General features: G+C 28.9%; 1 protein-coding gene across 1 annotated transcript; it reads left to right on the plus strand.

The window, feature by feature from the left end:
- Window positions 1-5,404: 5,404 nt before the first annotated feature.
- On the plus strand, window positions 5,405-12,968 carry LOC108691590 (transport and Golgi organization protein 1-like). The gene is made up of 17 exons (XM_018199416.1): window positions 5,405-5,634; window positions 5,736-5,869; window positions 6,024-7,887; window positions 8,040-8,195; window positions 8,271-8,344; window positions 8,441-8,587; window positions 8,786-8,902; window positions 9,109-9,186; window positions 9,264-9,488; window positions 9,706-9,873; window positions 10,101-10,326; window positions 10,419-10,557; window positions 10,637-10,726; window positions 10,882-10,978; window positions 11,062-11,185; window positions 11,606-12,139; window positions 12,732-12,968. The coding sequence occupies exons 1-17, from the start codon at window positions 5,511-5,513 to the stop codon at window positions 12,785-12,787; spliced, it is 4,353 nt and encodes a 1,450-aa protein (XP_018054905.1). The 5' UTR covers window positions 5,405-5,510; the 3' UTR covers window positions 12,788-12,968.
- Window positions 12,969-13,487: the final 519 nt, after the last annotated feature.

Genomic DNA, 13,487 nt, shown 5'->3' on the forward strand with positions numbered 1-13,487 from the left:
TTCATGATAGAAAAGATACTTAGACGTAGCGTCATGCTGTGCATTTGTATACATTCTAGTATTAACGAGCTGAAAATATTGGAATTGAATTCACACAGAGAGTGACACTGTGAGGACTAGTTAGATTAATTAGAATTAGTTTCTGTATCAACTTGCATAATAAGTTTCAGGATATACCTGCTTCATAATAAATCGTTATTATTTTAAATTTTACGCAGGATATTTAAGAACAATAAAGTTATGTACAGCTAAATTTTGCTTCGCATCAGTGCGTATAATCTAGCTGAATCTAGCATTATAATATACTAAATAATTAAATATTCATACAATTGTTCGTAATATCGCGCATTAAGTAATCAATTGAAAAAGGAATACAGTTCTCTTTGTATATTTTTCCAGTGTTTACGGTTACGCCTGTTTTATATAAAGAGTCATCTTATTTTATAATACTTCTTAATATTCTGCTTTGTTATTTACAGAATATATTTTACGAGTTGTTGTAGTTTCTTAAAATGCGATTTGTTTCCACTTATTTGTAAAGAATCTCGGAAAATAAGAATATCAAAACAAATCTATACTTTATACATATATTAGAAGCATGAAAAAATTAAATAATAATTGAAGGAATTTGTATAACATAAAATATTTAAATTCTGCTACGACTCTCTCTTCTCCTTTTTAGAAGCGTTTGTTACATTTGATGTTTGATAAACGCATTAGAAATCATTATAAAAATGTGTTATATATTACTATAGAAATTATTTTATATTTTGTCGTATACAGAGAGGCTTAAGTATTTTTTATATGTGTAAGAACAAGATGAATTAAAGCTCTTTTTGTAAAAGAGATAAGAATACGCACTTACATTGTGAAATTTCAATATATCTATATAATATTTTTTGTGATGCATAATATTTAATATTGTTAAATCCGTAAATTTTTAATTGCTTTTATAATCTAGTCATGTAGAACAAAATATGTTAAAAAAACTCTATGATAATATTATTAAATTCCTTCTATATATATATATATTCAAATCTTTTATTTATGATCCTCCTACAAACATTTTCTTCAACAAGTTAATTAAACGAAATTATAAGGTAAGAAATTAAATATAAGATAAATATAAGATATTTATTTTTTCTTTTCTCAATTAATAAAAATATTAAATGTTAAGTACAGTTTTTCAATAACTAAAATCGTAAATTTTTTTTTAATTTCAAGAAACAATTCCAAAAATTATATTATGTTAGGGGGGAGAGACACTATTTTCCGTTATATATCCTGGTGAAAATTTTTTCTAAAATTCTTCATTTAATTTTTCAAAATCTTTATATATCTATTTTTCAAATTTTTAAGAATTTCTGTATTTTTTATATGAATAATATATGCATTCTCCAGAAGTATTAAATAAAAAAATACATCTCTTTCTTCATATCTTTGAATCCTGAAATATTCTAAAATTTTTAAGATTTCTCATTTTATGAATTTCTGAAGAAAATTTATAAAATCTGAAAAAGTTTAAAATATTTTTTCAAAAATCCTCATAAATTTAAAATTATGACAATGTTTTTAAAATATAAGCTGTTACAAGAATTTTTTTCATCAAGGCTGAAGTATGATAATGTAAAGAAAAAAGACTAAGGACTAATTTCATAAACGCTGATTAAATTAATCGGTCGTTGACTGATCAATCGCGTTTACTGTTTAGTAGAATTGACTAATTACAGTTGACAGTTATTCACAATTAAGCTTAATCGGCGTTGGTGAAACCAATCTTAGGCTCGTTTCTACCAGTATAGTCTATTTTTAAATTTCTCGGTTTAACTAATTCTTCATCTTTTTCCAATTCTGAGAATTAGAAAAAGATACAGAGTAATAGTTGAACTGAGATTAAAGTTAATCTACATTAAAGTTAATCTACATTGGTAGAAACGGATTTTAAGGAGACTTCACTTATGTAAATAAAAGTAGATCAATTTTGTGTTTCAAGTTTTGATTCTCGACACTCGCGGCGTGAACTTTGTAGTTCTCTCCATGATAAGACAAGGATATACTCGTCTGGTAATCCATTAGATGCATTCGTTTACCCAGTGATTAGCACAGAGAGTATCATTTAATCCTTGTTCAATTCGTACTCGAACAACAAGGATAAAGTAATTCTTCTGCGCTAACCGCTGCGTAAACGAATGCAGGACTAATGCAGATATAGAAAAGAGGGAGTAAATATGTGACATCAAGCTATGTCAGCCTTGAGTGATTTTGTCCTTATTTAATATTTAATAAACAACAAGGATAAAATGATGCTTAAAGCGTTGTAAGCGGCAAAGCGAACAGCCTTAGTCGAACAGCTACGAGTAGAGAAGATCGGAGTTAGTTGACTATAGGAATAAGTAGAATAATCGAGGTTACATTAAAAACAAAACACGCGAGACACGCATAAACGTGTCTGAGCACGCAACAGCAACTGCCACTCAGTCTGCTGTAATATCTTGTTGCGAACACATCTATGATAGAAGTTATGCTACAATTTTAAAAAACCTAAGTAAATATTTTTATTTTTAAAGTTTTTGTTTCACAATCGTATATGATTGTCTGAGATATTTGATTTTTATTTAGATAGTTAGATAGTTATTTAGATAGTTTAGATAGTTATTTAGATAATTTTATTATGTAGATAGTAATGTCCGTATTCATAATCAGATCTTGTACTTAAGGTTTCCTTAAATTTATCCTTAGATGCTCAGTAACCAATGAAATAATTCGTATCTGAAGATAAATTTAAGCCTTTAAGTGTAGTTTTTATTTAATGAAGTCTAACAGATTTTTTTTTGTTTATGTATCTTTGTCATCGTATATTGTTAATGTTTTTAAATAATGAGCGAATGGGGAGATAGTAGATTAATCATAGCATGGAACTGTATGACTCATTTAGTGACGACTCTTATAGTACTCAAAATTTTATTCCTTTAAAGATATTTTCCTTAGTGGTAAATGTTATAAGTTTAGTTCCCTTATGTCCAATCTCGAAAATTAGGCTCATTCGTATTTTTGCACGAAATGAACAAATTTTGCAAAAAGAAGCATTTTTTTGCCCTGCGAAGCGAATTTTTGTGTTTAAAATATATTTTTATAAAAGTTTTATTAATATGTAGTCAAAGATGTAGCTTAAAATTTATATATTAATCTTTATTTTAATAGTCTTAGTCAAATTGCTTCGATCCCGAGGCTAGTTGAATCAGATGGAATGCATTAGAAAATGCATTTTTTTTCATATTAGTTATCAGTTTCTCCTTATTATTAAAATATTATTAAAATATTAGGTAGTCAAATGATACTTCGCATTTATTATATTTATGTTAAAAACATCAAAATAATGTTAAAACAACATTATTATATGTATTATATGTATTTATATAAAAAGAATATATTTTTATATAAATTGCGTTAAATCATCTTATTTTAGAATTTAAATATTTTTGAAACATTTAAATAGCGCGCGCTGTAAATACTCAAGCTCTGATTGGTCAAGATTTCAGTTCTTCGTTATTATGCGCGATGACTTTTCTACTTGTACCATAGATATGTTCGTATGTCTGGTAGTATCCTATTGCGCATATATAAAAAAAAGGAGTAAACACGTTATCAAGTTAAGCTTTAAACACAATGAGAAGGCAACAGCGATAGCGATAGAAATAGTGATAGCGATAGGAACAGAGGAATCCAACATACGGGAATGCATATGGAATGTGTGCATTCCCGTATGTGGGATTTCTCTGTTCCTATCGCTATCATTATCGCTATCACTATTGCCTTCGTATTGTGTTTAGAGCTTTACTTCGTCAACCTCGAGTGATTTTGATTAAGTTCGAAGCGATTCGGATTCATGCAATATGATCGTAAATCACGGCTGCGAGCACGTTAATTAATACACTGAGAGAAAAATGTACTAAATGTAAATAAATAATTGTGAATAGTATTAATATAACATTTATTTACAGAAAATAAATATTTGTTAAATAAAAGATAATAATGTATAAATCAAATTAATGGTTCTTGTATCAAATAAATATATGTGTTTACATTTAATAAATATTCAACTGGTACTATATTCAAACAAATATTTATTAAAATTTACATATTTATTAAAAGTACATTTTTCTCTCAATATATATACATAAAATAAGATATTAATAATTAATCAAATTTCAAAATGTATAAAAAAATTTTCGGTTCTTGGTTTGAAAAATACTAAATGAGAACAATACTTTTGAAAAAATAAATACTTTTTACATTCTAGAGAGCTAGTTAAGTAATAAAAAATATTTGTTAAATACATCTTTGAAATCTATTTCTTATTTTATATTTTAATCTTAATTAAACACTAAGGTAAAATAACGACATTTTTACTAACGTCGATTCTTAAGACATTGATCTAAAATAAAAACAGCAATTTTATAAATTTATGTTTCATTAATCAAATCGAGGTAATTATTTAGAATACCCTATCCCACCTAGAATCGTAATAAAAATATACTTATTCGACACGTTTTCACTCGAAACGAAAGAATCTAGCAGAAAAATGCAGCTATAACTCAATATAGCATTATGTATACGTTTTGCTTTAATTACACAAATTCATTGCTTTAAGAACAAATATTCACAAACACAAATTTATTTTAAAACAAAACTGCTTTAAAAACAAAAATTTACTATTAATGCAAAGAATTTGTGTGCTTAAAGCAGTGAATTTTTGTTTTTAAGCAGTGAATTTGTATTTTTAAAGCAGTGAATTTGTATTTATGAAACAAAGAATTTGTGTAATTAATGCAGAGTGTATAGCGCTGTATTGAGTCGAAATGACAAATATTTTAAATTCTTCTAAAGTCTCCTACTTTAACGCTACGGTTTTTTGCCAGATTCTTTCATTTTGAGTGAAACCTGTCGAATGAATATATTTTATTACTAAGGTTATAGGTGGGGAAGGGGGGTATTCTAAATAATTACCCAAGCAGACCTGTAGCATAGAGCTTATAGATACAGATATAGCGTTTTTTCTTTCGCATAGTCTCACGGATCAAATAGGTACCTGAGTAGGTACCTGAGTAAGTACTTAAATAAATTTCTGAAATATATTGTATATTCTAATTTTTAGTATTCTTTTTTATATTATAATATTTTTGTATTTATAATATTGTTTTTTAATATTTATTTTGTGTTTAATATCTTTTGTATTTATTAAAGTGTATTGCAAGGAGAGCGTTATAAGTATACTGATAAACAATTCGAATTTACCACGAAATGATGACGTAACTTGATGACAATTCTGATTGGTCGCTCGACTGTCACGGGATTACATCCTGCGCATGGGCATATCTTGTCTTTATATCATGGTTGTGTGTTGAGTGTGGTTGAGTGTGAATATTGCGAATTGTGAGCTCTGTGAGGGAGCAGTGCTATTTGTGTTAGTAGACGTTGGTAGTGATGTGGAACTTTGCAACGGTGAAAATATGACGAAAATAAATCCGTTTACGAATGTCTCGTTTCTGCGTATCACGACAATTCTTTGTACAATATCATTATGCTTAGCCGCCCTGTCCGACAAACAATTATGTTACGACCCAAATTGTTCGGGTAATTGAAGCCATACTTTAGATCTGAAACCCATAACATATTTTTTTCTCGTTCTACTTGACCACATTATGATCATTGTATTACTTTCCCTTGTTATTTAGAACCTGTTTCGCTGGCCAAGACTATACTCTCTTACAGAGCAAACGATCGCGAGGTAATGTCATTTGGTATCAATGTAGATGTCAAAGTTTTTAGTAAAGGTTCTGGAAAACGGACAGACTTATGGGGTGTTGAGGTATACTTTAAATTATCTTTCTATGTTATGTGACGTATATTTTTATTGTTTATATTTTTAAAAACTTAAACTTTCTCTCTCTGCTGATATCTAAGATTGATATTTCTTGATTTCTAAAAGATATATTTTCTCCATGTACTGATTGTTGTTTCAGATAAATGGCAAGCGTGGATTCGCACCCAAATCATTTCTCAATGAATATAAAGTTCTAAAACGTGATTTGTTGTATGAAGTGCCTGTTTATAAGTTTAATGGTGAAGTTAAAGTTCAGCCTGAGAAATTTGAATCAATAGAGAAAGAGAGTAGCGAATCGCATACTTTGTTGAAAGATGAGTTATCTCAGGATGATAATAAGACACCGTCATTAAAATATATAGATGAAGGTATCATAAAAGAATCTCATACAATCAATGCAGATAGTGTATCACCTTCTTACGAAGTGATAGATGGTACCACAGTTTATTTTGAGAGTAATCCATCTGTGCAACCCAGCTCTGTGTCTGAAGTTACTCATACTACTGCATTGCCGAATGAACAAGCTTCAATGACTCCTGATTCTGAAATAGAAGAATTATCATCTGACAAGAATACATTTATCAATAACAAAGAATTAGAACCAGGCTCGAATGATACCAGTAGTAAACTTGAAGGAATTAAATTAGATACTCAAAAAGAGACAAACCTTGATTTTGCGATAGAAAATTCAGAAGCAATAATTGAATCAACCTTAGATACAGTGAACAAAGATGGCATTTCAGTGCTTGATGGCAGTAGTAAGTCTGAAAAGGAATCGTTTAAAAAGATAGAACATACGGAAAAATTAGATGACAGTGTTAAGGAAAATGTAGAAGATAATAAGAAAGAGAAAGTTACCGAACATGTTGAAAGCGACAGTATATTTGCCTCCATTACGAAAACATTTAACATATTATCTAACTTGGAAACTGTGACTACAGATAGCACTATTATTCAAAGTAGTGATGATACAACTTCTGAAACTACTGAGAACAATCTACAATTACAGGAACAAGTTTCGGAAAATATTGAAGTTGATGCTGTAACCGAAAATATTCTTCAATCTCAAATAAAATTGGAATCAAATATAGATCAAAGTTTTACAGATAAAGAAAAAGTAGAAGCGCCGCAAGAAGTTATATATGAGAGTACTACTGAGAGTATTACTGAAAGCATAAAAGTTTCTAATGAAAAGATAGATGAAGCTTCCACAATTATTGTGGAAAATATTACATCTAATGACGTGCCTTTACCTGATAATATAGTACATGAAAATGTTGATAAACCTGCCAAAGAATTGCCAACAACATCTTCAATTTTAGCGAACAATAGTTCTATTTCAAAACTCGACGTTGATAGCCATGTTGAAAATATTGAAAAATCGAAAACCAATGACGCAAAAGAAGTTACAGAAAATATAAGGACTGACGATGCAATTATTTCTGGTGAAAAAGAATCAACGATCTTGTCTAATTTGCAAGAAACTCTAACCACAAATATCATTACTCAAAGTAGCGACGATATTGAGCAGAAATTACTAGAAAGTAATGGAGCATATCTCGAAAATATAAAGAAAGATGTCGATAACGAAGAAATCATTGGCCAAGCTGATAAAAATGTAATTGCTGAAATTTCAGAAACTATTAGTTTATCATCTGAAATAGCAGAAGATATTACGACAAAATCATTTTCAGAAAGTTATTCTGTTGATGAAAATATAGCAATTACAGAAGAGGCATTAAATCGTAGCACTGAAGATATTCAATTTAATAAAGAATCAATTGTACATAATAATGTAAATAAAAATGATAACTTAGTTAACGACATTAGCTCTGATAATGTTCCTATGGAATCTAATGAAATCTCGAAATCTAGCGATCTTGGGCCGGAACAATCTACAGATTCTAGTCAAGAAAGTATAATCTCAGAGCAAACAATGATTCTTAATAAAATTCTCAAGAAACAAGATTTACCAAGTATTGAAAATTTAGAACACAAAGATAGTAAGTTATTATTATAGTATAAAATTATAGTAAAATTATAGTAAAATTATATATTAATTATAATATAAAAAAGTTTCAGTATTATGTTAGAATACCTATATTATATAATGTTAATATGATTATATCTAAACTCAGATGCTTTATATGTTTAGACGAAAGTCAGATCGTCAACTCTAGAAAAAAAGAAAAAACCTTACCTGAATATGGTGATCGCATAAGCAGTGAAATTAAGGTTTTGTATAAAAAAAAGAATGGAAATAATAGCTTGGAGAAACTAGAATCTACATCTTTTCCAAACGAAGCAGAAGGTATTAATTATTTTATTCTATATACAATAATATTTGTTAAGTTCTTTAAAAATGTAATGTGATATTTTTACATAGTAACTTGCACAACAATATGTACAACTTGTACGAAAGATCACGAATGTATAACCGAGACAGTAAATGAGAACGAAGTAAGTTTTATGGAAATTTTTTGTATATTACTCATTTGCACACTTATTTGTACATTACTACTTATTTTTATATATAACATTTTTTTTCTGCAATAGAAGGTAGACCTTAAAAAAGGACAGGATGAAGAAGACAGTTTAATGGATAAAACAAGATTGGATTATAATTATTGGAAAACATTAATGTATCTGTGTGTAACAGCTTTTGCAACACTCGCGTTCACTCTCGGATATTATTACATTGAGGTAAAATTATCTCACTTATATTTAAAGTGCTCGAAACAGAATTTAAATCAGATCCATAATTTAAATTCATTTTGCATATTAAAATCATATCTAAACCTTATTTTATTAACTATTTCTGTTTGAGATATTATATGATTAGTTATGCAAAATATTTAACATCATTCAATAAAGTTTAATGATAAATACATTTCTGTTCAGAATATAAGAAGAGATGGACAGCTTATTGCAAGAATTAATGACCTCGAGAAAGAATTGTTAGTTTCTACAAAAGAATGTGAAGTACTCGGTGAGAATCTAAAATCTATCAAAGATAAGGTGAGCAGTATATGTGAATAAATTGATTCTTTGCTATTTTTTGACACATTTTCTTTTTCGATTATTAAAATTTGAACGTATACTAAATTGTATTGTACTAAATTTTAAATATTTTAATAAGTAAGAGAATAAAGCCTGTAAAACTTACTTGTGTATTCACATTATACGATCTTAATAAATCGTTTATTATTGTTTAAATATTTTAGTTGCATTGCATAGAAGATGAATCATTTGGTTCTAATGAAATGGTTGTATCGCTAAAAGCTGATTTAGAAATATCACAGGTACATGCACAAATATTTTTTTTTTATTATGTCTGTACAAATTAAAAATTGCACATATTTATGTTTTTCTGTTGTAGAATGCAAAGATGGAGTTGGAAGAACAAGTGACTTCGTTGGAGAAAGAGTTAGAAAACATAACAGAAGCTGGTTTAGAAATGGAACGTATGCTAAGAGAAATGTTGTCATCGAACAATGAAGTTAATCCATTAGCTCAATCAGTGGAAAATTTACAGACGCGATTAGACACTCAACAAGCCGCAAACGAATCCTTAACGAATGCGTTGAATCTTAAGGCTCAAGAAGTAAGAGCAATTTATCATAATATATTATTTGCAGATCGATTTTATTTGATTAAAAAAGTACTGTTTTTTTATTTCGTAATTGTGATGCAGCGTGAACTTGAGATTAATATTTGTTATAATATTTGTTTGCATATCTATATGAATATAATAAACATTTTTAAAGATAATATTTATATTTTCAACAGATAATTTACATGTTAAATACAATTTATTGCAGATTGAAACTTTATCAGCAGAACTTATTTCTGCTAAGAAGAAATGCGAGGAACTTGAAGTAAAATATTTGCAGATACAAGATGAATTGGCGACTCAGAAAAATCTTAAAAATAATATAGAACAAACATTAACAGATGAAGTACATAATTTAGAAGAACAAATAGAACAAGTAAGTCCGTAATTATATATTGGGTTGTCCGGAAAGTTCGTGCCGACTAACCTATATAATTTAATAAATGTATACTAAAATTTAAATTTTCTGCGTTTCAATTTTCCTTCAACATCAGCATGAATTTTCCGGACAACCCATTACATTAATTAAAATTAATAACATAAAAATTAAAATATGTTTAATTACTGATAAATATATGGTTCAATTATTACTCTTTTCCCTAGTTGTCTACTGAAAAGTCGTCATTACATAAAGAATTGAAAGACAAAGAGATAGAAGTGAAAGAATTATTAGAAATTATCAGCCAAGTTAAGTCAACAAACAATTTGGATTTGGAAAAGTTATACGATGTATCTCGCATTAAAATTGAGGCAGTGCAACTACGTGAGGAGAGAGACGAATTAAAGATGCGATTAAACGATGTTGATGGAGCTCATCAGTTATTAGAAGGTATTTTAAAAAAAAAAAGATATTTAAAATTTCATCTATTTGATAATTTTTTAAACTTAAATCTTATTCATAATAATACTCTTATGTTGCAGAACATATGAAACTTGTTAAAGAAGAAATAGTTGCGTTAAGCGATCAGTGTAAAATGGCTGTAAAAGAAAAGAAAGATGCAGAGACACGACTTGAAGTTTTATCAAAGTTTTTCCAAGATAAAGAAACCGAACGCCAAAAGTAAATGATGATTAATTTCTAGAATTACATGTTTAAAAACTTAAATAAATTATTAAAAAATACTATAATCTCGTCTTAGGGAAGAGGCTATTTGGTTACAAAAACAAGGAGAAGTTGTATCAACGGTTGAAAGGTTACACACAATGCAAAATGAAATTCAAAATTACAAGTAAGTATTATTTCAATTATTTGATATAATACGTCCAAAAAGAATTTAATTTGCGGAAAGTTAGAGTAAAGTGGATACTTGTATGTGCATTATGATTACAAGAATTTAAGTTTATGCGCTACAATCACAGTTTATCACAGGAAATTGAATTTCAGACAACAAATAGAAATGTTAAAACGAGAGATTGTGGATCAGGAGAGGGAATACAAAAATCAAATATCCGCTCTAGAAACAAAGGCACATGAGCAATGGGTATAGTATATATAAGAAAAATGTGAATACAAGTACATATGTTACTGAGAAATACTTATATAAAATTTCATTTGTTTTATAAGGTCGCTGCCCGTCAAAATGAGCGCCGTTTGGAAGAATCGAAAGCTGAGGCCGGTCAATTACGTAATCGTCTTACACTCGTAGAAAAAAATTTAAATGATACAGATCCCGAAGCGAAGTTACATCGTAAGTATTCCTCTGTTATGAAATAGTAATTATACTCGTATTTAGTTCAATAATGAATAATTAAATACAATAATTAAATATATTTTTAGTTTGAATCAGATTTTATCGTCGATCATTGTTTCATAACTTTTACTTTTTCCATATAGAAATATACATTCATTTTTTGTAGATGAATAATAATTTGTCATAAAGTTCTTATAGAAATTGTAACACGTAATAATGTTGCGATCCGTAGAGTAAGATCATTTAGTTTCTTAGATAATAATTGAAAATGTACAATTGAAATTGAATATGTACAATAATATTATCTGAGATAATAAGCATGTTGGCAACGTTCATCTACAGACGGTGGATCGCAAAATATCGCATGGAATTTACACTTTGGGTTGTCTATTTTCTTAAACTGATTTCCAAACACAGGCCTGGAAGCGAACGGAGAAACTGTGACTTCCCCGCCACTGTTCATAGGAGCAGAATCATCCAGTTCTCCCGTAATGTTTAGCAGTTCCTCGGGAGTTCCGCCGCCCCCGCCACCTTCCTATCTACACTGTTTCCCACCGTATCTGCCACCCTTACCGCCCGCCACTACTTCTGGTCTACCTCCGTATGATATCAGTCAACGTCCTCCGCCACTCGGCGGCAGATTGTCGTCACCTCCGCCGATGTTACCGCCGCCGGCGATACACCGTCCTCCGGCTTCCGGAGGCAGATACGAGAACGCCGGTTCCCCGCCACCACCTATGTCTCCGCCGCATTTACTTCCACCGTTTGACCACCATAGATCACCACCACTGCCTCCATTCGGTAGCGATCATATTCTGCCCCTTCCTCCACCTGGCTCGATATTTCCTCCCCTGGGAACAGCGCATCCATGGGGTGAAGACTCACTGCCGCATCCGCGCAATTCTGGTTTTCATCCTCATCAACGAGAGCAACGTGCGCGCAATCATAAAGGTTTGTGAAAACGATGACAGAAAGCAACGACACGCATTTCATCGGCACGTAGCGATAATCTGTTAGAACAACCTGACGTTTTCCGCCCTTTTGGGAAATTTATATTTTGGTTGTTATTATTATCATGTCTTTTTATTTTTGTGCATGCAAGGACGCAAACGTTTCTCTAAAGTGAGACAGTTTTGGAGTACTATGGAAGGAAATAATCCCAAATAGATGTCAGGTTAAAGAGTTTATAATCAACGATTTTCATTTATGCTAATGGCATATATAATATACTTTTAATTTTTTAAGCATAATTTTGATATTTTTTTATTATTCTTATTATTGTCATGAAAAATTTATTTTTTTTTATAAAATTCAGATAAAAAATTAGCTCCAATTTATCTTTTTTTTTCCTAAATTTTATATATTTTATTAAATTTATTTTTTTTTAGCACTATTCTATATGTTAAATCATAGGATAAATTTTTTTATTTGCGTGTATCGCAGCGATTAAGGAATATATATTAAAAATATAATAAATATATAAAATATATATAGAATATAATAAAAAAGGTATATTTTACTTAATTAGATATTAATTTTTTAGGTTCCTTACATTCTTCGGGAGAATCACTGGATAAGACACATTACGGGAAAGTTTAAGTTTTGTATCTTGTTATTCAATACACTTGTACAAAGGCCAAATCGTCACTGTATCAGTGAGAGTTCTCATTGTGTAACAATTATAAATAAATATGTGATGATAAAAATTTTACGTCAAATATTAATAGAAGAAACGTATTATACACAGGAATTTATTAAACAGTGTCATCTGTCAATGTTATTATCTGTGATTATATAGTAGACTATTCCCTGTTATTTTATTTAAAAGTAGCAATTTTTTATTATCAGTCATCTAATAAATTAGTAATGTCTTTATTTTATGATTTTGAAAATGGAGTATAACAAGTTATTTAAGAACTTATAAAATATTTTTATACATTTTAATTGTATTATGAAAACGGAAGAAATACTGAAAATTTGTAATTAAGTTATATATTTCTGGTAATAATATATACTTTAGATAGCAAATGTTCATAGTAGATAAAATATTGTAGTAAAATTCTTATAATCAGTAGATTATAAAAGATATAATTGTTATATATGGTTTTAAAAATCGAAATAAATTGTAATTTATTACGATAGGCTGTGTTATCAAAATTATTGCAGATTTAATTATATAACTTTAGCTAAAATAAAGAAAATTGGATATTTTTTTACTTTTCTATCTTTTAATTGATATAATTAAAGAAATGTTATAATCAATTTGAAATATATGTGTGTATATATATATATATATATA

Source organism: Atta colombica, unplaced genomic scaffold (genome assembly GCF_001594045.1).
Source record: "Atta colombica isolate Treedump-2 unplaced genomic scaffold, Acol1.0 scaffold47, whole genome shotgun sequence".
In the NCBI taxonomy this organism is placed as follows: Eukaryota; Metazoa; Arthropoda; class Insecta; order Hymenoptera; family Formicidae; genus Atta; species Atta colombica.